A 27536-nucleotide genomic window follows, 5' to 3' on the forward strand; every position below is an offset into this window, starting at 1 on the left:
TTCCTTTTTGGCATGGACCTCAACAGAGGGACGTGTGGTGTTAGCTAACTGGCCTTTCTGTATCTCTTTTCCAGGAGGGAACTAGTAGGAGGACGCTGCCATGGCAGCCTTCAAAGGGGAAACGCCCCCTCGAAGCAACAGAAGACTCTGAATCTTCCTGAATAAATATTATACAATTTAACAATAAAGGTCATACGGTGTTCAGTGTCTTTATTATTCCTCTATCTGTGTGGTAAAAATAGCTTCAATCGGGACAAATGATCCCTATCTCCTGTGTTAAAAGTGTCGCGTGGGACGCCCGGGTCCAGGTTCAGCCTTGTTTGATAGCCCAGCGGGACAAATGATCCCTGTCTCCTGTGTTAAAAGTATCGCGTTAGACGCCCGGGTCCAGGTTCAGCCTTGGTTGATAGCCCATCGGGACAAATGATCCCTTTTTCAGCACAAAGAGGTGCCAAGCTGGACGAGATTGTCCAGGTCTGCACCGGCGTTGAAGGGCCATATGGCCCATGGTCCAACTCTGGGTATTTTGCAGGCGTCTCCCAGGACGGCTCTGTCCTTTGAGCTGCATAAAGTGGTCGGAAGAGGGCTGCCCAAAAGCGGGGGTTAACTTCTGTGAGGTAAGGCAAGATCTTCTCTTAAGGTTTATACTTAGAGGGAAAATGTGGTCAATGCATTATAATGCTTGAAGCATTAGAATTCTTGGTAAGTCAGAACATGCACCCTTAGGAAAAATAAGTATACTTATGCAAAGATCAAGTATAGAAGTATACTTTATTTAGTAAGCATACAAATATTAATGTACTAGTAGTGTACTTGAAATGTTCTTCCAGAAGTCCATAAAGATAAACTGCAGGGACAAATGCTCCACACTTTGTGAAAAAATAAGATAAAAAAATAAATGTTAATTTTCTGCTTGTACGGTTGTACAGTTCAAATAATTGTTCAGTTTTTTTACTGCTGTTATTAAAAGAAACAAATTAACACCATGACTCCTTGTGTCAGTGCCTGTCTGAACAGCCACGCTGCCAATCCACCCCTCCCCCCTACCCAATGTATATGGTGCATTTACATATTGCTTTTCTTGATTTTTCCTCTTTTTTAAATTTGTATTTAATATTTCTCTATAGCATATAAATTTGGGTGTACTCGTTTTTGGACTGTTATCGTGAGTTATTTTGTTAGAAAAGCTACAGATTTGGCTTCAGTACTCACTAATCTAACATATATGCACAAATATAATATTGTATAATTCCTATATTAATATCAGACCCTGAGAACTGTTATGGAATTTCATAAGACAAGACCACAAGAATTGCTATGCAATAAAACAATAAACTTTCTGATCTGACAATAAAATCAGGAAACCAACTGTTCAACTTTTCCATGTAAATCACTGTTGACAATACAAGCATGGGCTGGAAACACAGAGCTACACCTCACCAGGTGGAAATGCGAGAAAGCTTACTCATCTCCTTTCACTCCAAGCCCCCCTTCTTGGCCTTTAAGTTACCTTTCTCCATTAGAGCAGATGACTCACATTTTACATAAAATGTCCAAGTTTTTAATATGGTGTATCTTGTAGCCCTATATTCATGTTTTTTTATCATTTTAAATGTCTCTGTGTGATTGGAAAAACGTCTTAATTTCACTGTAATATTTCACTTGTATAAGTTGATTTGGTTTTTGGCTTTGATAAAATCAGTGCATTTACCAGTCTCTTTGTAACTATTTGCAAGAACCATTAAACTAGGTCAGAGGTCACGGAGAGCTTGAGTGGAACTTAAGGACTGAGGACTGGAAACAACTGTTTCTATTGTTATTTGTATGAGTTAATACTATCTAAAATGTCTAAATTGATTTAGCTATTTTTACGGTTAATTCTTTTAAAGTGATTCTACTATTTATTCAAGATAGACTTTTGTGTAGTAAGGATATTATAACTGCCTGGATGTAGATTATACCAGTTTTTAACCAGTTTTGATAAAGACGACTTAGAGTACACTCAGCCTTGGGTAAGAAACACATTGTACTTTAAGTGTGTGTGTTCTATTTGATTGTGGATCCGTTTCACAGGTCTGGAGTGAGCTTTTGCAGGGGTGTCAAAGTCAATTCCTGGAGGGCCGGAGCCCTGCAGAGTTTAGTTCCAGCCCTGCTTCAACACACCTATCTGTAGGTATCAAATGAGCCTAAAGCACTCAATTAGTTTGATCAGGTGTGTTTAATTAGGGTTGGAACTAAACTGTGCAGAGCTGTGGCCCTCCAGGAACTGGCTTTGACACATGTGCTCTAGTGGATGTCTGACATTTATATGCTTAAGATATTGTTCAGAATTGTACGCACAAACCCACGTGGAAATTTTCCTAGTCTATCTGTGTTTTGTGAGTGTTGAAGCTGGCTTCTGCAGATAAAACTGCAAACTATCTTCAATAAACTTTATTTATTTATTTGAATCTCTGACTCCGGCTCTTCTTCATCTGACAGACTGGTCATTCTTTGGGTTAAAACTGTAAATAATCCCTACATAGCTAACCCTACACCCTCTGACTAACTTTAGAGTGTCAAGATAATGTCCATGAGAATGTATGCAAATTCCGGGGCGTGAAAACTATGTGCGGCCTTTGGTCCCTAATGAACGTATAACTGAAAAGTATGGGATCAGATATAAATCAAAACTCTAAATTGAGTCATAAATGATGAATGTGATCCGTTCTTATAATTAGAAATACAGTCTAAATGTCATGAGTCAGGTCTGATCTCATTAATTCCATCACTCTCAGTATTGTTTTTGTCTCTCAGCTGTAGACTCTTTCCATTAACAATCATTGCCTTAGCACCTGCCTCCACTTGTAGCTTATCAGTGTCTCTGTTTATACCTCTGTGTTCTCTGTTTCAGTGTCAGGTTATTATACCATACTAATTGTACATCACGTTAATTGTGGATCATCAACTCGTACTCATCTATCTGTAATTTGTCCTGACCAGTAAGTCCTGTCTTTCGTGCTATAAGTGTGTGCTCTCAGCTCTTACCCCCCCTCTGCTCTGCCCAACGATCTCTAGTGTCTGTCAGTATCCTGTCCCCAGCCGGGGTTGTCAGCAATCGCCAGCTCTCCTCCTCTACTCCTTCATCGACCAGCCTTGCGGGTACCCTCTGTTCTCATCAGAACTTTAGTAAGCCTTTTCACTGCTGGGCACTGCCGAGGCCCAGCGTGTGGCAGCCTGCCTGTGTTGAACTTGTCCCTAATAAACTGTCCTTATTTTGCCCGCACCTCTGGTATTCTGTCTGGTTCATTACTCTAAATTTGACGGTCACTTCAAATTGGAGTCAGATTAAATTCAAAGCTGAAAAACAAATATAAATAAATTCTAATAAATAACACAATTCTTTTCAGAAGCACTAGAAAATTCTTACATGCATTTAACCTTCGACCATGCTGTTAGTTTCATCATTGGACTAAAAGATGGACTTCTACACTATTAAAAATATGAATTTAAAAGAGAGATTTGTGAAGCGTGTACTTACAAATGCTGAGCACTGTATATTGTTTACCCATAGTGTTTACATGGTCATACATCACATAATAATACAAGCATTTAGTTTAGGCTAGGTTTTGCAGATGAACATTGCTTTACAATGCCCTTGATGGGTGAGTGGGGGAGTTTTTTGTCTCTCAAGGTGTGAATTACCATTGTCACTCACACATAGAGCTGAGATAACCCAAAAATTTTTTTAAAAAATGTGATTTATTGTAATGCTTTCTTTGAATGAGAGAACAGAATAATTTTCACATAATTGTGAAGTAAATATTCTAGCCTACAAGACTTTTTTTGGGGGGGGGGGGGGGGGGGGACCTTATTTCAGCTGCAATTTTTTCTCTCCAAAACTTACTAACTACGCTTTTTTTTATTTCTAAAACACGCATGTACATCAATATTTCTCACATATTATTGTAGCACAGTTTGTGCTGAATACAAAAAAAATCATGTTGGCCAGTACTATGTAATAAACAGCTGAAAAACGCACAAATGTCAGGGCATGTTAAAACATCTCAGGGGCCCCAAAATCATCTCAGACCCATGAGGGTTAAATTAAGCCACTCCTTCAGGATTCTTATAAAAGCATGAGGGTCGTCAGACTGGTTGTGGTGGTGGAGTTGCATCAATCTTTACTGATATTTCTCCGGATAGTAAAAATAAAAATAAGAAACATGTTATCTCTCGCTATAATCACCATATTTAGACCCCCAGGACCCTATGTCAATTTTCTAAAAGAGTTTTCAGATTTTATTTCTGACTTACTAGTTAAAACTGATAAAATACTAATTGTAGGAGATTTCAACATCGACATAGATGACAGTAATAATGCAATAGTGTTTGCATTTACAGATTTATTACAATCACTTAGGATAAGCAAACTGTAGTAGGTCCAACACATCGCTTAAGGCAAACATTAGATCTAACTTTGTCTCATGGAATTGAGGTAGACATTATACCACAAAGTGATGATATAAGAGATCACTATCTCTTACTATATAAGCTGTGTTTACCTCAAGTTAGCAGATCTGCACAGATATATCATCCTGGTAGAACTATCGTCCCGTCCACTAAGATGAACTTATGAATAACTTACCTGCTATTTCTCTAAATGCACCTGCAAACGCAAATGACCTTGATGTAGTAACCAGGGTATGGATGCAATCTTCACTAACACACTAAATACTGTGGCACCCATCAAATTGAAAAAGACTAGAGAATAAAACTACACCATGGTATAACAATCATACTTGTGCTCTAAAAACAGCAACTCGTAACCTTGAACTTAAGTGGAAAAAACTAAATTAGAGGTCTTTAATATTGCGTACAAAGATAGTATGTCCAGCTATAGGAAGGCTCTAAAGTCCGCCAGGCTGAGCACCTCCGCAAACTCATAGAAAATAACCACAAAAATCCAAGATTTATATTTAACACCATTGCTAATATGACAAATAATTGGTCCTCTTTAGAAAAAAATTATCCCACCGCAAATTAGTAGTGATGACATTATGAATTTTTTTCAGTGATAATATAAGACAGACAGAAAATAGAAGATGTTAAACTTTCTGCACCGCCTTATACTTCAGATTCATTAAACATTCCACTTAATCAAAATAATCTACAGTGCTTCAAAATCATAGAACAGGAAGAGCTGGAAAAACATAAATATGTCTAAACCAGCATGTATATGTATTTTAGACCCTATTCCAGCAAAATTACTGAAAGAGTAGCTAGATTTGAGTGTTATATTAGACAGCAACTTAACCTTTGAAATGCATATCTCCCATGTCACAAAAACTGCCTTCTTTCATCTGAGAATTATCGCTAAGTTAGGAATCCATCTCAGCTATCCATCTCAGATGCAGAAAAGCTAGTTCATGCTTTTTTGACTTCTAGGCTGGATTGATGTAAATGCTCTGTTCACTCTTTGCCCAGCATCTTCTATTAATAAACTTCAGCTGCCAGAGTTCTTACCAGGTCTAGAAAATATGACCATATCTCTCCAATTTTATCCTCCTTACACTGGCTGCCTGTTAAGTTCTGTGTTGTTTATAAAATATTGCTTTTTACCTTTAAATCTTTAGATAATCTAGCTCCTGTTTATCTAACCAATCCTTTGTCTCTGTACAATCCAAATCGCTCTATAAGATCTTAAAACTCAGGGCTTCTGGTAGTATCCAGAATAGCAAAATCTACTAAAGGAGGTCGAGCCTTCTCATTTATGGCTCCTAAACTCTGAAATAGCCTTTCTGATATTGTCCGAGGCTCAGACACACTCAAAACTAGATTAAAGACCTTTTTAGTAAAGCATACACACGTCACATAACAGTATGATGAAAAAGTGTGCTCCATGCAGGTGAGTGCTCTTGACAAACCACTTGTAGAACACCGAGGCCCCTCGAGATTATGCAGTGCCATTAATATGATCCAAGACCTGTAAAGAAATTATGCCAAGGTATCCATAATCTTGGACCAGGCCATAACCTAAGATGATGCTGTGGTGGTCATGGAGGAGCAAAGAGCATGAGACTGATTACTGAAAGACGACATTGACTGACGAGTCTTCACATTGACCAGCCTGATCACCCGACGGTGACCTACTCACACCTGCAGTTCTCCACGATGGAGGTTAAGTGTTTTCCAGCCTCCGGCAATTGGCCAGAGGAGAAATGGTTGTGCCCAACTAACACTTGTTTCTCTCAAGGTTTTTTTCCTAAACTTTCTTGAATTGGTGATTTGTTCCTTGCCTGGCTTGCTTGGTTTTGGACTTGTGGAGCTGTGCATTGATGCATTAGCTCTTCAGTGATTGGATTTTTAGCAGTAAAATTTAAACCACACTGAACTGAACTAAACTGAACTTCAACCCTAAAAACTGGACTGACACAGTTTCAATTTACTAGATCTTCTATACTAAGCTGCTTTGACACGATCTACATATTAAAGCGCTATATAAATAAACATGAATTGAATTTAATTGAATTCCATAGTCAGATAAATGGGCAGTCTAAGCAAGCAAACCAGGATTTGGAGCATGCTCTCCATTGCCTGGCATCCCATAATCATATCTCCTAGTGTCAACAACTGTTCTGGGTTTAGTACGCTCATAATAGTCTCCCAGTCTCTGCTACAGGTTTATTTTGGAGATCAAATTGTTTGCACAATTCTAAAATAGACTTATTGCTGACTTTTTGCATTTTATTTCCCCAAATGTTGGTCATTATAGACAGTCAGCATCGCTCGATATTGCAGACCCATTATTAGTCTTCGTAAAATGTTGGAAACATGCAGAGCTGCAGTTGTGCTTATAATGTCTGTTTCAAAGCTTGGCATTCTGGCAAATGAGCTTTTAACAGGGTTCTCCTATCTGTCTGAAAATGTCAAAGCAAGAAGAATAAATAATCAGAGTCCAATACTCTGTTAATACATATGTGTATTAAATTTCCACAGATGGTTTTTGATCTTTTTTTCTTAATTAGAGATCCCATTGTGTTGCATTTTATAGCTGATGTCTGTAAACACTATAAAAATGTACATGTAAAACAATGAACTTTAATTATGAAACCATAGACCAATTCATTATTCTTGTTTACTTTAGTATTCTAATGATATTAACCTATTCTCTTACGACAATTTTATTTATATTATTATTATGGCGATGCGGTGGCGCAGTATGTAGTGCTGTTGCCTCACAGCAAGAAGGTCGCTGTTTCAAACCTCGGCTGGGTCAGCATTTCTGTGTGGAGTTTGCATGTTCTCCCTGCGTTCACGTGGGTTTCCTCCGGGTGCTCCGGTTTCCCGGTATAGGTGAATTGGGTAAGCTAAATTGTCCGTAGTGTGTGTGTGTGTGTGTGAGAGAATGAGAATGTATGGGTGTTTCCCAGTGATGGGTTGCAGCTGGAAGGGCATCCGTTGCGTAAAACATATGCTGGATAAGTTGGTGGTTTATTCTGCTGTGGCAACCCCAGATTAATAAAGAGACTACGTCAAAAAGAAAATGAATGAATGAAAGAATGAATGTAATTCCATTACTATTATAATACTAATATTATTCATAGGTTCACATATACTATGCCATTTTCTGTCTGCTATTATTAATAAATCTTTTCAAACAGAATGTATTAGTTTTTTTAGGTAACACTTTATTTTGATAGTCCATTTGAGTATTCATAGACTGTCTGCTTAATATCTGTTGATATGATCCTTTAACAGACATTTAACTGACTATAAGTAACTTTGCATGTACATGTTAACTTACACTAACCCTAACCCCAACCTAATCTAATGAGAATTAGTTGCCAAAGTAATGCAATGTACCTAAAGATGCAATGTAACATAAATTCAACAAACGGACCATCAAAATAAAGTGTGACCTTTTGTATTATTCTATTTTCTATTATTCTATTTATTGTATAGAACTTGTACTACTATAATAAAGTGTGATTCATTACTCTTTGTTTTTATTTATTTATTTTTCACTGTTATATAGATAGGCTACAGCTTAAATTATTGTTTGCTACTCTTTACTGTCACATCGCTCTTTAAGAGGTAAAATCTGGAGCAACTACTGTAACACTCCACCAGGTGCATGGAAACAAAAATAGCAAAACTGTTAAAAAAAAGAGCATTCCAGCACTACTTGTGACAAATACATCTCTCTTTATACCATAAACTGTAAATTATAAGTTTGAGCTTTCTTACTTTTAAGTAAGTTTTTCACACCATAAAATTAATGTTCTTTTCGGCTTAGTCCCTTTATTAATTATGGATCTCCACAGCGCAATGAATCGCCAACTTATCCAGCATATGTTTTACACAGCAGATGCCCTTCCAGTCGCAACCCAACACTAGGAAACACCCATATACTCCTGCATTCACACACATATACAATGGCCAATTTAGCTTACCCAATTCACCTATACCACGTCTTTGGATTGTGGGGGAAACCGGAGCACCTGGAGAAAACCCTTGCGAACACGGAGTGAACATGCAAACTCCACACAAAAATGGCAACTGACCCAGCTGGGGCTCGAACCAGCGACCTTCATGCCGGAGGCGATTGTGCTACTCACTGCGCCATTGTGACACCACCATAAAATTATAATCAGTTAATAAATACAAGTGTTATCGTATTTTATATATAAGAAAATAGCATCTCCTCCATTTCTGTCTGTTTATAGCGCGCTCAGGACACGTATAGGATAAAGATGATGGGCACGTTGACGTATCGGAACAATGAACCCAAGCAACCTATGGGGACCCATTGTTCTCTCTCTCTAAGCGCGCTGCAGCACTGCTCATCATAAACGCAACAGATATAGTTTTTATGATTTAGTGTACAACCAACCAATTGGAAAATGTAATTAGGTTATTAAAGTTATTAACATTTTTAAAATAGCCTACATAATCTACAAATAAAACAAATCCAATTATTTACCTTAATGATTTTTGCATGACAGCTCGACAAAAAACTGATACTTTAATTTTATAGATGTGAAAACTATAAAAACGTATGCAAAGTCATGCAATACTATATGTAAAAAACTAAATTTTTATTTGCTATAGAAGCCCAATGTCACAGCCAGGCCAGGTTCTCCCCACTCAGTCACATGATTCACCCCATTTGCTGTCACCACAATCAGCAAGATCCTCATCACCCGAATACTAATTACCTGCACACCTCCATGTCATCTCACTTTCATTAGTCCCTGCCAATAAATATCTGCATGCTCCTTCAGTCAGTGTCTGGGCTCGTCGTATGAAGAAAGACACAATCTATGGTCAGTCAATTCCTGTTTTCTGAGTTATACTTACCTTGTCTGCTCCAAGTGTACCCACAGTGTCTTTGTGTCTCTTCCTAGTGTGTTTCCCTCCTGGTTGTGCGTCACCCGATTTCATCGTCACCATCAGTCTCCTGTCTATTCTATCATGGTTCCATTGATCATTATCTGCAAGAGAACAGACTTTACCTGCTTGACATATATCCTGTTTACATTTATTCTGCAATTAATTAAATTAATTAAATTCTGTCTTCTTCTACACAGGTCAATGCCAGTCACATGGCTCACCTGGCGCCCCACTCAGGCCTGGTGGAGGAGTGCAATTGGTTTATACTTTATTGTTTGAAATGCAACTTTTAGTGTATCTGACTGATGCTTCCAACATCACATTTATAATCTTTCTGCTAACAGGAAAGGGCCATTATGGGCTCAAAGAGGACTGGTAACTCAATTTATCAAGCAGTTTACCAAATATTTCAAAGCTGTTTTCGGCTGCTCCACCACCGACTATTAGGGGTTGGAACCCTGCCTGAGAATGCCGTTATCAGCCATATGACAATGCATATGGTCTGGAAAACGTAATCCAGTTATCCTTTCAGTGTTCAGCACAGATGGAAACCTGTAGCAAAAAGATTCACAACCAGCCTATACTCCTCTGTCGACCCCTCCAAACCTAGGTCCTGAACCCTCTAATCTAAACCAAGGAAAGCTTACTAAAGCAGAGAGGGTTTGTCAGCTGAATTGGGATCTATGTTTATATTGTGTAAGAGCAGGACATTTCCAGGGTTCATGCCCTATAAGTCCAACACGTCCTTCGGGGAGTGCAATTCATCCTATGCAAGAAAAATGTTACCTCTCACCACTGTTGTGATGCTTACTGCACCCATCATCTTTCCTCCAGTGGTTGCACTCCTTGACTTCAGTTCAGCCGGCAAAACCAGGTCCTCTGAGAAGAGCTATCATGTACAGTCCATCATCAGAAAGCCCTTAAATCACCATCACATCAACAGAGTTGTGGATTCTGTTCAACTATGAGTGGGTCTGTTTTGTGAAAAAAGATTGATTTGTTGGTTTTGGAGATTCCACCGCAAACATCAACTTAGGGCAACTGTCGTTGATTAAACATAACCCTGTGCTCTCGTGGGGTACAGAAGAGGTCCTAAAATGGGGAAAAGAATGTTTTCAAGAATGTATTTCAGACTGTCCTGTCAAGAAAGTTGATAGTCCTATATGTGTTTGTTTAAAACCTCCATAGAGAGTCCTTTTGAACAGTGTTCCAAGAAGATTCCTCACTGCTACAAGGATTTCCAAGATATTTTCTGCCCCAAGAGAGCCACCCAGTTACCACCTCACAGGTCATGGGACTGCACAATTGACCTGAGCAAGGGTGAGCCATTGCCCCATGGACATGTTTACCCCTTCCCATTCCCAAAAGAAAGGCCATGGGTGAGTACGTAGAGGAGGCCTTAGCTCAGGGTTACATCTGCTCCTCAACCTCCAACTTTTTCTTCGTGGCCAAGACGGATGGGAGGCTTAGAGCCTGTATCAATTATCGGGCTCTAAACCACCTCACCATTAAGAACGGTTATTCACTTCCCCTCCTCTCAGCTGCACATGAACATCTACGTGGGGCTGTATATTCACCAAGCTTAACCTAAAAAGTGCATATAACCTCATCAGAATCCAGGAGGGTGATAAGTGGAAGACAGCTTTTATCACCCCTAGTGGTCATTATGAATATAGGGTGATGCCCTATGTACTAGCTAACCTCCATTCATCCCAAACTACAGTAGCAGTCAATTTACTGGTCTACTCTGTGGCAAACCCAAGGCACTCATTTGGACAGAAGGACAAGTCTGACCCTGATTGGACACAACGTCTGTCACTGATTGAATCCGCACACTCCTCTTTGGGCACTGGCCACCCTGAGTCCAACGAGACCTGCTCACTACTGAGAGACTGTTTCTGGTGACAGGGAATAGCCCAGGACGTGAGAAGGTTCATGCAGGGGCGTAATGAGTGTGCCATTTCAAAGACTTCTCGAAACCTACCAAAAGGTAAACTTGTACCCCTGCCAGTCTCGAATTGTCCCTGGTCAAATGATTCACCCTATTCACCATCACCCAAATACTAATCACCAGCGCACCTGCACGTCATCTCACGATCATCACTCCAGCCCATAAATCTCTGCATGCTCATTCCCTCAGTGTCTGGCCTCGTCGCATTGAGAAGGACAAAATCTACAGTTAGTCAATTTCTGTTTTCTGAGTTATACTTACCTTGTCTGCTCCAAGTGTACCTACAGTGTCTTTGTGTCTCTTCCTAGTGTGTTTCCTCCTGGTTGTGTGTCTCCCAATCTCGTCTGTGGACAGGAGACTGATGTGATGATGGACATTTCATTACAGTTCCGCTGATCATCATATACAAGAGAACAGACTTTACCTGCTTGACATATATCGTGTTTACATCAATTCTGCAATGAACTGTTTACTTAAGGTCTTATTCAAAAGCTTGGCCACCCCTGATAATTTTCATAATTGCAAGCCATAACCTGCTGACCTTTCAGATCAGCAAATTAATTTGGATATAGTTTATACCCCAGGGAAAAAGCAACATTTCAGTTCTAACATACTATTTTTTAATCACAATTTAAGTTATAACAAAAACATACAGGTGCAACAGTTTGGAGACAGAACAAAAATATCAATCTTTGGAAAACCAACTTTTGCTAAAATAACAGCCTGTAGATGCTTCTTATAGTCAAGGATAAGTGCATAATTTTTTACTGAAGGCATTTTGGGTCATTCTTCCTTGCACAATTTCTCCAGTTCAGTCAGGTTTGATGGGTGCCAAGCATAAATGGCCCTTTTCAAATCAATTAATAGATTTTTGATGATGTTGAAATCTGGGGACTGGGATGGCCATTCTAGAACATTGTATTGTGTCTGAGCATGAATTCCTTGGTAGATTTGGAACTGTGCTTTGGGTCACTGTCCTGCTGAAACATTGAACCCTTTCATATCTTCAGCCTCTCAAGTGACTCTGATTGGTCATGTGTCACAATGTGCTGCGATCGGCTCCACGTCACACCCGTACAAGCACACGCATTTTGTAAAAACAGTCTGTCAACCTCATGCCCGCTCTCTAAAATAAAATCTGACAAGTGTGTGTAACGAGTGAAAATGGGGTGCGGCCCCTTTAAGAGAGTTTGCCATTGTGTGTGTGTTTATGTGTGTGCGTATACTATGTGTACACTATGAACTATTTGTAGATGCGTATAACACAAGAAGCGCATGTGTGCGGGACCGATGTTTATTTTTATTTTTCTCTGATGCTCGGATTAAGTTATTTTCTGTAATAAACAGTGACGCTGACAGAACAATAAAGCACAAGATGTGGAATGCGACCTGTGTGAGCCTTGATTTATTTTTCTGCTGCTACATGAGTTAGGCGAGCTCTCCTGTACTTTTTTAACTCAACGTGTTGCACGACGTCTTTCACATATATTCGGAATATGCCTGTGTAAGTAACATGAATTGATCACATCTTTTGCGAGTTCATTATCTGAGATGTAAAACGCGTGGAAAAGCTGCCTATAGAGAAACGCTGCACGTGCTGGTGAATTGTGTATGTGTGTTTACAGCAGTTTGACTGATAAATATGAATTTGTAGCTAAATTGTTAGCGGTGGCGAACAGCATTTACCGTTGTTTTCATCTTTGCTACAACATACCATTAAGGCTAGACTCTGTGCATGTCATAATCAATTTTAACAAATAAAAACACATATAGGTCGTGGCTCAGAGTTCGCAGCGTCTGCTTGTTGGAGCTGAACCGAATCCAGCACTGAACTGGGAGATTCTGGAAGCTGTGTTTTGTCAAATCATGCTTGCTATGTATTTTATAATTCTCTGGAAAATAATTAATATTGAACTGTAAGCACTTCTGATTTTGTGTCGTGTCCTTTGGAAGCGCAAATACAGAAACAGAAGAAGATTTGTGGAAATAGCAGGATGGCATTTCTCTTTTCCAGCCCTTAGGTGCACAGTGTGTGTGCACGGTAAAAGTATGTTTGTGATCTCACAAGGCCCGGAATAATTTTTTTGTAGTCCCCAAAATTCGTTCATTGTAGGCTTTGCAAAGCTAACTCTAAAACTGTAAAAACCAAGGTATCCCTTTGCATTGAACTTTGAGCATTTTACATTCAGAGATGCTGTTTTGTTCACACAGCTACATCACACATCAACTAAAGTTTAAAATATGATATCGTAGTGGCCCACCCCTTTAAGAAGCTTCTATAAGAACATACCTGACACACTACACAATCTCAATAAAATTGCTGGTTCTTAAAAAGGTTTCAGTCAGTGTTTTCGTTTTGTAATCTAAATTTGTAATTTAAGTAATAATAATTTAGGGCAGGCATATATATTTTATTATTTTATTTAGTTTAATATTTTTTCTATGCTGTTGGAAACACTGCAGGTGCATGCAGATCTGACGATGTTCTGTAGTTAATATGTTCTGTATGCTGTTGTTTGCAGGTAAAAATAAAATAATATTTTAAAATGTAATATTTAGTGTGTCAGACACAAAATAGACAAGTCAATTAATTTTTTTATTAAATCATTATTTAATATTAATCTGACCGGTTAAGGTTTAATATTTGGTTGACAAGCAGCTGTTGTCAGTTGGGAAAATTAAATGAAATGAGCATCCCTACATGAAACCCATCCATGTATTGTGCATTTCATAATGATTACCTTATGGGGTTTTTTAACTTAATTTTTTTCCAGCAATTTTATGTCCCAGTCTTTATACTGATTGCTAATCCACAAGGGATGACAATTATTAGGTTAAAGTTCATTATATGACTCCATATAAGGCTATATTTCAATATCTTTGAAATGTAAAGTGACTCTTAAATAGCATGTAGAATTCTGTGCCTTTTTGTGAAGTGCATATGGAGTTGCAATGAACCTTTGATAGCTTGCACGTGCAGAATGCTCTTAAGAGCCAAGATATATTGTTATCACAAAACCCAGCCCTGATAGTGCAGCACTTTTAAGCAATTTTACTTATCAGCACTGGACCAGCTCAGGGCTAGGACTACCATATGTTGATTTGGCCACACCAGTATTTTGCCAGATCTGAGCCAGTATATTTGACATAACTTTCCTCTTTAACACCTAACTTTTTACTTACTATGCTTACATAATATTCAAAAAGCTTAACACACTGCTTCACAACAAGAATAATCTGAATAATTATCACGTAAAATAAATGCAGCAGTTGTTCACATTTCAAAACTGAAGTAAATAAACTGAGATTCAACTTCACCAACTAGGTAGTCACATACTTTATTCACCCATATAGTCTCTATGTTTTAGGCCTTGTTTGGCTTTTATTAACTTAGATGATAGGTTTGTGACAAAATTGGGAATCATGAGTCATTTGATTGAAACATATTTTGCTTATGAGATTTAATGGATTATAGCATTTTTATGGGTCATTAAATCAAACTGAACAATTGATTTATTCAGTTAATAATCAATTGGCGAATGTCTAATATTGAAAGCTGATTTTTTTAAAACGCAGTTTGTAATGTAAATATATAAATCACATTTTAACTAAACCATCAGTGTGAAAGCTTAAATTAAAGTTCATTTAAAAGTTACATAAAAACATAAGTGCTTAAAGGCACAGTTTACACAAAAATTTAAATGTGTTCACCAATTCTTTCTTCTGTTGAGGATCAAAAGAAGATATTTTGATGAATTCTGTAAACTGGAGACCGTTGACATCCATAGTAGAAAAGATTGAAGTCAATTGCTCCTGGATTACAGCACTGTTAAAATGTCTTAATTTGTGTTCAACAGAAGAAAGAAAATAAACAGGTTTGGAACATGTGGAAGAAAAATAAAGGATAAGTGAACTCTCTCTTTTGTTCTTATTTTAAGCATACAGGTGTGAGTTACCTGAGAGCGCAGTGCACAAAGCTGCAAAGGCACTGAGCTTGAGCCTGTTCATCATGCTAAAGCATGGACACATCTCTATCAGCATCAGAGCTCCACCGGTGAACAGCAGAGCAATATAAAGACATTCAGCCACAATACACAACCAGAGGACTCCTAAAAGAGAAAGAAAAAGTTTGTGAGATTGGCAATATATCTTGATGCATCATTCAAAACATTGCCCTATTGCTTTTATCCTAGCATTCAGATTTTTTTTTTACCATTATTTATTGTTCATGAGAAAACTGTAACACTTGTTACTTACCCACCTCTTTCATGATCTGGTGCAATCTCAAAAAATCTCCTACAATTAAATCCTATAAAGAGAGAAAGTTCTGATAAACATTAAATACTTGAAATGTGGATTAAATGAGTTCACATTTGAAACGTGTGCCATTAAATTTAATTTATATATTTATTTTCAGGAAGTGATTTTATTTGGTCATTGCAATAGTGGCTTGAGTGTGTTTCCAGCTATCACATCTGGGTTTGGGGAGTTTTGTGTCTGGTATACTTTCACATATGATTGTTACTCATGATTATATTTGTGAGATTATCTTAGAATGTTCTGATTTGGGAATTGCAACTTGAGCCAAGTTCAATGACATGTTGGCTTAGTGATGGAATACCTTCAGAAGTGTTTCCCACTGTATGCATGGGATGAAAAAAAAACTTTAAATCCTATTTGTGTACTTCCGGGGTTCTATCTTACTGCTTTCCCACTGGAGCTTATGCCAGTGTTTGAGCTGGAGCTCGACATTTGCACTGGCTGGGACGGAAGCTTCTATATAGGGCAACATTCACACTGCAAGACTAAAGCTTTAAACTAAATCAAAGAATTAACAGATATTATGTAATTTCAGACAAAATCTGGTCAAACCGAAGCTCGCAGGGGAGTTCACACTTGAGCTACCATTGGTCCATGGTGATTACGCAATCCGTGGGTGTGTTCTGCAACTCTGATTCTTTGATGTGTGATTTAAGCTGCGGTCACACTGAGCTTTTCCTCCCATAGACTTCCATTCATACGCAAGCGAATACGTCAGACCGGAAACGCAGGGTCATGCGTTAGGTTTCGCAGTTCGCTGCAGTGCAAAGTTCAAGCTTGGTGAACTCTGACCTCCGAAATCGCATCACTTGACTATGTGAGACCAACTGAGGATCTAAACATGACCTCTCTGGACAGAAGTGTAAACCACCAAATTGGTTTTGTAAGCAGAACTGGCAGAAGTGGGTGGGAGGGAGGGTGGGGGATAGAAGATTTGCAATCAAAAGTAGAAGATTTTTGTAAACAGGCTGATTTAATCACCAATACCCATTGTTCCCCTCGGCTCTCTGTGTCTGGAATGAAGGTGAAAAACTACTTGGACCACAAAAGCTACCAAACCAGCTCCAGCTAGCACAAGGAACAAAGGAAGCCAGTACAAGCAGAAACACTTCATTTACAAATGATGGCTTTTAACCACTAAACATGGATGAGAACTGTAAGGAAAACATACCCAGACCCTATATACTCATCCATGAAATTGTGCATAAACCGTAGAATTACCATCTGAAATAATAATCAACAGGATCCCACCTACTGACAGAAAAACAAAGAAGAGTGTTACCTTAACCAACTCCTTTTATTCTAGGACTCTATGAGTTCAGGACATCTTCACAAGAACTTTGGAATGAATGTTGAAAAGAAATGAACCATTCTAAGGTCATAAAACACTTTTGTTTAACTGTGTTTTTGGGGAGAAAACAGCAAGCTCCACAAAATTGAACATTAGGACGTGATGGGCATACACCTGAGGAGCAATGACCCAATCACGTACCTTCAGTTTGAGAGGTAGGGACAATCAATCCCTCCTCCAGCAAGTAGAAATAAAACCTTCTCCTGCAGACACATCCGTGTTCTGAGTCCCTACCTGACAAGGAAGAGACAACAGCACAGCCAGAATTTACTTTTGCAAGTAAATTTTCTCAGCAAGATTCTTCTCTCCAGATACAAGAATTTGCATTTTCCATCCTGATAACCCAAGGATCTTCAGGAACACTGTACTGCTGAAGGACAATTCACATTTTATTCCACTGCAAGCCATTCTTGTGTATAGTTCATAACAGATAGACCTTGGGTACATTAGGCTAACTATAAACAGAAAATGCCTTGTTACTATCCATCCCATTGTCCTGAGAAACTGTAATGTAATTTCTCTTCAAGACTGCCAATAATACAATTACTTCTCTCATTGCTTCATCCAACACCACAAAAATACTAATTTGATCTAAGTTCTGTTTGATTAAGTATTAGTTAGTTTATAGTTATTTCTGGAGCCTGATTGTGATTATTATTTAGTAGCTTAGTCATTTTATATAAGTAGTGTGTGTTATTTTTGCTTCTATGTCTTCTTAACAATAAATTAATCTTTTTTAAATTAAAACTGGATTGTTTTGTGTTGATAATAAGAGGCTCTACAAGTTTGCAATATCTCACTAATCCTTTAGATTTTGAAATAGACACCTTTATGTTTGTATAATTTGGTGCCCTACGAGAGGCTGAAATATCAATATTAATATCAATACCAAAATATTGATGTTAATATTTGATAAATCCAACTATAACTACACAGAAGAACAAGCTTCAAAATGACAACAACAAGTTAACAACATGAATACGTTGTAGAGAGCATGTATCCACATCTGTACAATCACTCACAGCGAGGTATTAAAGCTTCAGAGGGGGTCAGACACTAAATGAGAAACAAAAACGATATAAAGAAGTGGCATGCCATGGTTTCGCTTCTCATCTGATGTGTGGAAAGCTGTCAGTAGACATTGTTGAATTTAATGGCTTGTTTCCACTGACTGGTATGGTACGGTACGGTTCGGGTCGGTACGGGTCACCTTTATCAGGCTTGCATTTCCACTACCAAGGGTACCCTTTTGGTGGGTGTGGTGTATGACAGAAAGTTTCAGTCGACGTCATTCTCGCTCGAGGAAATATGAAAAGCACTTCTCACAACACAGATGCTTAATGCTGTAATTATATTAAATAACTAAATAAATGAACATATATAAACACATACAGCCCTTTACAGTGTCCGTGTTACTACACACAGCAGACATTTTGTCCGTATTTAGGTTCAAAAACAACACAAAATATAGACTACAGTCAGTGAAAACCTCTCATCTGTGTCTGTAATCTTCAGCTGCACATGTAACATCTGTTAGACAGTAATTCTATCATTCCCAGTTCATATTAGTCCAAAAGGTGAAGATAATAGTTTAACATGGCATTTTGTTCATGTTTGCTGAAAAATAATGTGCTCCTATTTTTCCGGCTTCTCCTTTGTTTTTTCGCACTTCACTCTCGCGTTTGTCAGTGTCTGACAGGATCGGGTTTCAAAAGCACATCAATAATCAAGCGCAGGTTATTATCGTCAGCTCAAAAAGTTTGTTATTTCAGATATAGACGCGTGGCGAACGCAAGGAAGAAAGCAAAACTGCTCGCACTTCAGACTGCCTCGTAAAAAACTACGAGGCACAGGGTAGATTCTGCTCTACTCCATGGCTTTGTGGTTGTTCATCAAGAAGACAACCAGGTTTGTTTGTACCCAGATCGACCATGGCTCGTTATTATATATATATATATAATTCTGCTGTAATCTCTCACTGTGTATTTAAACATGGCGGGTTTTTTGTTTTCATTCTGGCTTGTTGCATATGCGAATGACATATCTCTGTAAACCAATAGCTTTCAGCTGTGGGTCTAGCTCCGCCTTTTGATACCCTTTCTTGTGTTTGGTACCCTTTCGAAAGGGTGCCGAAAAAGTGGTACGGTACGGTTCGGTTCAGTATGCCTTTTGACAGTGGAAACGGCCATAAGGTATACATGTGAGCAATGTGACATATTTACAACCCCCACCTACTACAGTGCAGGGGTATTGGAATGCTTACCACCACTCAGCATTTTCAAACTCATTTTGCCCTCATACAAAGAAAGGAAAAGTGCATTATTTGAAGTATATAAGAGATTTGTGTTTCCAATGTCAACAATACCCCCTAAAGAAAAGGTAAAAGCAAAGATTTTATGTATTGTTTGCTCAAAAACAATACATATACAATCAGTGCAAACTTCTGTATCATTATTCTTTACCAGCACCTGTAACCTCTTGTTACAAAGTAATTCCATCATTCCAAATTCATATAATAGTCCAAAAGGCAATGCCAATGATGAAAAACCATTCATATTTTAGGTTGCTGAAAGAATCATTTGCTTTTTTGTACTAGGCTTTACTATACTAAACTGTACCATTCTGTACCACAAAATTTATCTTGAAATTCTTATTGCTAATTAAAAATTAAAGCTTAACATACATAACTTTTTATTTTTTTGCGCAGCAATGCTACTTTGAATGAGTCCGATTTACTGTAGCTACATTAAACGGCAACTCCGTTTCACGAAAGACAAAGTTAAGGTGCCGTTCTTTTATCCCACATGAATGCTATGAGGATAAACAAGAGACGAAAAAGAGATAAAGACTTTGAGCATGGTGAGAATGAATGAATGACATGAGACATCCCCTTTTTGCCCCGTAGGCCTTGTGTTTTTATTTGCTAATGTAAGCTATTTTTTAAAAGATATGAAAAATGTATAAAACTATACATTAGTTATATTACTTCATACCCATACGTCTGATAAGCTTTTTATATTAATGGACAATGCACAGATAGTGATGTTTCACAATGTTTTTACACTATATTATTTGAATCTAACAGGCTTTGTTTACAATGTTTACATTGTTCTACTTACATTATATCTAAATCCCAAATATCAGAAATGACAACAGATTGTTAAGATTTAATTAACATTAATTTTAATGTTAGTGATTAATTCACTTCTTGACAGATTCATTAATTCATTTTCCTTTTGCTTTGTCCCTATATTATTAGGGGTTACCAAAGCGGAATGAACCGCCACTTACTTGACGGATTTATGTATTTTTAATTTCAGGTGGTTAACGTTCGGTAAAACAATTTTTAATTGCATCTTTAGTGATTTATCAAGTAATTACACTGTCTCATCCTAATAGGTGGATTTAGAGGTTTTTGCAAGAAAGCACAAGTGGATTTAGCTGGTTTTGGCGCAATAGAAAATGTACCTTGTTAAAAACCAAATAATTGGTTTAATGTGACATTTTACCTAAAAAATGAAACTTCTGAACCTAATTAGAGGAGCCTGATAAAAAATGCTCATTTACAAAAAAAAAAAAAAAGAGGTCTTTTGGATTTAGAGGGTTCTGTATTTATCTTTGCCAAGATGGCAGTACATAATAGGAAATACTGTGAAAAAATCCTTGCTTTTAAGCATAATTTGGGAAATATTTGAAATAAATAAATAAAATCACAGGGAGACAAATTTTGACTTCATCTGTATATGTAGAATATTTAGAATATTTATATTTGGAAAATTTAGTAAAGAAGATTGTGTTCCTTATATTTTTTTTATTCATTCATTTTCCTTTTGGTTTAGTCCCTTTATTAATCAGGGGTCGCCCCAGTGGAATGAACTGCCAACTTATCCAGCATATGTTTTAAGTACCAGCTGCCCTTCCAGCTGCAACCATGACTGAGAAACACCCATACACTCATTCACACACATACACTATACGGACAATTTAGCTTACCCAATTCAGCTATAGCACAAGCTTTTGGACTGTGTGGGAAACTGGAGCACCCAGAGGAAACCCACACGGAGAAAACATGCAAACTCCGCATAGAAATGCCAACTGACCCAGCCGAAGCTCAAACCAGCTACCCACTGCATGTTTTGCATCTGACTCTTAGCTTGGTTCTGTTCATTGTTTTACCACCACATATGCATGTCTCTGGCACATATTCTCAGATTTAGTCTGTCTGCATTTATGCAAATTCTATGTTAAGGTCTATTGAGGCAGAGGCTAACCAGTTAATTTTAGCATGCCAAAGTCTTACATCTGCTACTGAAACAGTCAATGAAAATGAATGTCTTTTTTTGAAACTACATGCAATTATTAAATGCCACAGTTACTGTGCAATTAGTGTGAGATTGCGTTGGGTTTAGGAGTAAAGGAAGGGTAATGATAAGAGTTTGGGTTATATTTAGATTTTGGGGTAGCAGTTTGCTTTACTGTTAAAAGTTTAATTTAAAAGTAACCTAAAGGCTACCTAAAGGCCAAGTTAGAGTTAGGGTTCAGTTATATACTAAGAAATGTGTATTTACCAGTTACCATGAACAAAAAGTAACAAGTCATAGTCAATGCCTACTGTAACTAGTAAAATAGGGTTAGTCTTAAAGGGGCTAGTAATATTGACCTTAATTTTTTTTTTTTTTTTTTTTTTAGCTGAAATAAAACTAATAAGACATTCTACACACTGAAAAAAGTGTTGCATGCAAAACTGTTGCAAACAATTTATTTGTGTTGAATTTAAACTAACAAATTAAATTGAGCAATGTTCAATTTAATTGGTTTGTTTAAATTCAGCCCAAATAAATTGTTTACAACCACATAACGTAAAAAATTGAGTAAATCCAAGGAATCGTCTTTGAATAATTTTTTTTCAGTGCAGAAGAAAAATAAATATTATCAGACATATGTGTAATATATATAGTATTTATAGTATATATATAATATATAGTATACTGTGAAAATTTCCTTTCCTAATTTCAAAATATAATTGTTTAATAGAATTTTTGTTTTACTTGTAACACTGATTTTTTCATGTAAACAACATACCCACAATAAACCATCAAGATCCTGGCTTGACAGCCATATTCATTACAGAAATTAAAACACAGGCATGTTGATGCCATTTGAATTGCAAAACAATCAATGCCAATAAAGAAAAAAATATATTTTTAAGTTGGATTCTAAGTGGACTGCAAAAAAAAATGCCAAAATACAGGCATTGCAAATATGGAAAATGGAAAATTATAATAACAATAAATTATTGAATAAAATATATATACATATATATAATTAGTTCCTTTGAAAGAAATTCATAAAACCACTTGAATGTGAGTTAATGAACAGGTTGATTTAGGCTGATTTACATTTCAGCGTTGAGTGCACGCTGATAGTCCGGCGCAGCGCCCTCACAGTTGCATACCCTTTGCCATGTCTGATGCCAATGTTAACATGCAAAAATGTTACTACACATCAAAAAATTTTACTACATGTTGCGACAATGCTTAGCACAAGCTCTGTGATTGGTCGGCTTGATAAGTGTGGGTGGGCTGAGCGCTGTGAGAGAGGAGTGAGCCTGTTGGAGCCAGTGTTTAACAAGTGACAAAACCTGTGGAGGACATATGGAACATTTTGTTTAATGTTTACCTAATATTAAAGTTGTTGCACATCCGGCAGTTCTCATCTCTGAACGAGCAAGTTTGAGCTACTGTAAGGTAGCACTTAAAACACCTGTAAAGAAACTAGAGTAACATAATAACCCACTGCCATCTAGCGTTTTGGAAATGTTATTGTCTGAACAACACAAACAGAACGCGGAAGGCATGCAAAGTGGGTAACAGTGATCACTCAACGCAGAAGTATAATTCAGCCTTTACAGTTTATTTTCATTAAAGTCTATTGACAGAGAGGGGAAATGTGCATTTGGGAATTTAGTTGGGACACTGTCTGATAAACATGTGACTGTCCAAACATGAGAAACCTTTTCGACTATATATATATATATATATATATATATATATATATATATATATATATATATATATATATTAGGGCTGTGTAATGTGTAATTAATCGAAAATCTGATTTCGATTTTGGCTTCTAATGATTATGACAAAACATTAATCGAGATAAACGATTATTGCATAATATACCCCCACTTTCCAGTTGTACACATTTCTTGCTCTGCAAAGCTCAGTTCCACGGGAAAATGACTAAAAGCATGTACTGAAATGTAACTTTTGCAGCACAGGATGCGCATCATTCATGTTTTTTAAAAGCGCGAAAGAGCACAGGCTGTTGTGCGTGTGTGCGCTTAGCCTCGGAGACGAGCAGAGCACACACATCTAACGCCATCTTAATGTGAGCACTTTATTGGTCAAATACATGCACATTTGTGTCAGAGCGCTGTGTTTAGTGATTATTCATATTAACCCTCATTTGTGTAATAAACAAACAAGTTGAGAATCAAAAGACATGTGAAAGAGAAACCATATCAGAGCCGCACAATTTTTAAAGTGACAGCGTGCTGCCACCTGTTTTTAATATGAATCAAACAACAAATGGAGAAAATCCCTCACTGCTTTTGACTGAAGGACATTTGTAGCTGAAGTTTTTTTCTTACAGTGAAGATGCTTAAAGCATAGTTTGTTTCATATTTTTATTCAATTGTATTTATTTCCCTCTCCTTATTTACAGGGAGGAAAATAACTGTTTATATACAGTTGAAGTCAGAATTATTAGCCCTCGTGAATTATTAGCAACGCTTTTCCCCAAATTTCTGTTTAATGGAAAAATTTATTTTCAACCCATTTTTAAACATAACAGATTTCTGTATCAATAACTGATTTCTAATAACTGATTTCTTTTATCTTTGCTATGGTGACAGTACATTATATTTTACTAGATATTTTTCAAGATACTAGTTTTCAGCTTAAAGTGACATTCAAAGGATTAATACGTGTAATTAGGCAAGTCATTGTAAAACAGTAGTTTCTTCTGCAGACAATCAAAAATATATATTACTGAAGGGGGCTGATAATATTGAGCTATTAAAATAGGTTTCAAAATATTTAAAACTGCTTTTATTCTAGCCGAAATAAAACAAATAAGCCTTTTTCCAAAAGAAAAAATATTATAGAAAATACTGTGAAAAATTCCTCTGTTAAACATAATTTGGGAAATATTTATGTGAAAAAAAATTCACAGGAGGGCGAATGATTTTGACTTCAACTGATAATCGTTTTGAATTATTGTCATTACAATTATGACCAAAATAATCGTGATTATTATTTTTCCCATAATCGAGCAGCCCTAATATATATACATATATATATATATACATACATATGTATGTATTTTTATTTATCTATATATATTTGTTTTTGCAGGCTTGCGCAAACAGTCCAATCCACCCATGAGAAAAAGCAAACAATGCTGTCTTACCTATTAAGTCCATGGTTTGCTCACAGGAGAACCAAATGCCTGCATGAAACTTCCTCATGAGAAACTTTTCTTCTCCAGTCTCGTAGATGTACTGCACCAGTTTTGTGTCATTGACGTTGGTGCTGTTAAAGCGAATGCAATATGTCTGCTTGCCTTTCACCGGTCCCATACAGAAAGGCTTCACCACTTTTCTGGTCCCCTCACACCAGTAGCTGGTGGTAACGGCTGAGACTGCCATTGCGAATGCTACATAGTTGAGTGTGAGAGCCATTGATGCCCTCTGAGCTCGCTGTATACCCATAGTGCTCCAGGAGGCACAAGGAGATGAGTAATCCTGGCTTTAGGCTCCTTGATTCAGACATTCAAACTTAGTGCAGTTGGTATCTTGAGGTTGATTGAATCTTGTAGATGTGTGTATCTCGTATGTTGCTTTCTTTTTCTTGATTGAGCAGCTGGACGGCCACTGAGCTTTCACGAATGCCAGCTGCTCTAATTCAAGTCCGTCTGTAATGCTATCAGTCTCTTATGTTTTGCTCTAAGTTACCCTACAGCCCCACCCCCCTTCCCCCTCTCGCCCGTAACCTCGCCATCCACAAATCCCTCCCCCGTCCTTATACTGTTATCATTTCAAAGGGCAAGTTACATGTCCTTGTTTTTTTTGTTTTTTTCAATCAAAATCTGTAGTAGCAATAAAACAGATTATTAATCAGATTATTTTTCAGTTGGATGTAAGGCTCTCTGCCAGCTTGTCAGAAGGAACTTCTACATACAGCCTGCCTTCCAGTGAATAGCCAACAACAGTGACTCTGATTTGCAGTACAAAAGATAAAGATAAATCTGCAATGAGTATGATTCTGAGAAGAAGCTCATATCTGTTGATGCAGAATTTTTTTTAATATTATGAGTGTGTGGGCACACAAAGCAAATCCTATCAGACTTGATAGCTGGAATGATTGATGTTGGATATTTCATACAAATGTGGATAAATAGGTTTCAGATGTAAGCATAAACAGGTCCTGCATTAAGGCCACAAGACTTATGATGTGATTGATTTTTTATGTGATTATTACACACAGACACACATATATATATTAGTGGTGGGCTGTTATCTGCGTTAACTTGCTGCGTTAATGCAAGGCTTTTATTGCGTGATTAAAAAATATCAGCGTTAATCTATTCTCAAAGTTGGGTTGGGAGTTGGGTCTATTCTACGCAAGCTATGGTGACTTTCACCTTGACATTTTAGCGCAGATGTATAGCTGACCGGTGAGCCATATGACAAAAAAAAGTGCCCTTCTGAATCAAATTAGCAGGATGTCTGACTTTAACTGCAGTTCGGCAGTTTCAACTCAACTCAACTCAATTTATTTCTATAGCACTTTCAACAAACCACAATGGGTACCAAAGTGCTGTACATAAAACACATAAAACGCATGCAAATATACACAAAAACCAAAATACATAAACTCACATGACATGATTAAAAGCTAAAGAAAATAAGTATGTTTTCAGTGACCTCTGAAATTCTAAACTGGATTGGCAGCCAGTGTAGGGAAACCAGTACAGGTGTAATGTGTTCTCGTTTTTTTGTGCCTGTTAAGAACCTGGCAGCTGCGTTCTGGACCAGCTGCAGTCGCGAGAGAGAGGCCTGACTCACACCCAGATACAATGCGTTGCAATAGTCCAGACGAGAAAAGATGAAAGCATGAACAGCTTTCTCCAAATCACTGAAAGAGAGGACAGACTTCAGCTTGGCAATATATCTAAAATAGAAAAAACTATTTTTGACAACCGCATTAATTTGCCGATCAAATTTTAGCTCAGAGTCAAAGATGACACCAAGACTTTTTACAGAGGAATGTATTTTTCCAGGAAGCAATGACAGATCGCCATTAGTATCCAAACCGTTTTGGAGAAAAACAATGAATTCACACTTGTCTTCATTCAGTTGGAGAAAGTTATTTGCTAACCAACATTTCACATCAGCCAAACAATTAAACAAAGCCTGAATGGAGGATTGATCCCTAGGTTTTATAGGGAAGTGGATTTGAGAGTCATCAGCATGTAGATGGTAATGTAAACCATGCTGTTACAGTCAAATGTATATGCCTGTATGTTTTGCTTGTGTGTGCTCGCTCTCTCTCTCTCTCTCTCTTTCTCTCTCGCTTGCTTGCTCGCTCCCTCCCTCTCTCTCTGTCAATTCTCAGGTACGCCCATTCCAGTTTCCCATTCGTCCGTGAAGATGTCAATCTCTATTCCACCCTGTGACGTCATCAACATAGCTACCAATCAGGATAGGAGCTCACAGTTTAAAGGGACGCAAGCGGGGAAGCTCGTTCTGCTTTTGCTCTGTCTTGCTTGCCTTATGTTTGCTAGCTTTTGTGTGTGTTTTGGCTTGTTATGTGATATTGATGTTAGTTTAGAATTTCGATTTTGGTCTTGTTTTGTTCATAGCTGTTACCGTCTTGTATGTGTGCTTGTGGAAATCGCCTGATCTCTGGCATCAGCCTTCCCCTGGGATTCGAGGAGTTTATTTGTCACGTGACATACATCTTGCATCACGTAGATAACTCCACTGTCTAAACACACTAGTTTAGAAGTAAACGCCACCCGCTGTAAGTTTTCTCCATATTTTTGGATAGTAGAGTAGGTTTAGTTATAGCGTGAAAACACTGAAGGTGTTCTGTTTGTTTTTTTTTCTAATAGATAGTTTAGAGGGTTATATTAGCTATAATTGGGTGTTTTGTTATATTGCTTTCATTTATTTGGCACCACTTAATTCTCGTTTCCCCAACCATAATACGTTGATTTAATCTCTTTTGTGTGATTTTGTAAATAATACTTTTTTTCTTTTCTGTTTGACTTTTTCACTATTGTAAATGAATTCACTTATTTTTGGCAGTATTTTGGTTGTTTTTGAAATTTTGCCACCAACTCACCACAAATTTTAACCACCTTTAAATGTTACCTCTTAAACCCTAGAGCAAAACTATAAAGTCGTAACACATGCTTTTCAAAATTTTTTCCTAACAAAGTAAGTAAAGGGAAAACAAAACAGGACCC

The 27536-nt window shown here is 37.4% G+C and overlaps 1 protein-coding gene across 1 annotated transcript in view; it reads right to left on the reverse strand.

The window, feature by feature from the left end:
* The window catches only part of LOC130221602 (germ cell-specific gene 1-like protein), a 219894-nt gene extending 195120 nt beyond the window's left edge, over positions 1–24774 (reverse strand). The window contains exons 1-3 of the mRNA XM_056454146.1: positions 24474–24774; positions 15588–15635; positions 15283–15435 (exon numbers count right to left, since the gene is read on the reverse strand). Of these exons, the coding sequence (XP_056310121.1) occupies positions 15283–15435; positions 15588–15635; positions 24474–24774 (502 nt within the window). The remainder of the gene's footprint in view (positions 1–15282; positions 15436–15587; positions 15636–24473) is intronic.
* Between the last annotated feature and the right edge of the window lie 2762 nt (positions 24775–27536).

Source organism: Danio aesculapii, chromosome 3 (assembly GCF_903798145.1).
Source record: "Danio aesculapii chromosome 3, fDanAes4.1, whole genome shotgun sequence".
NCBI classification, from domain to species: Eukaryota; Metazoa; Chordata; class Actinopteri; order Cypriniformes; family Danionidae; genus Danio; species Danio aesculapii.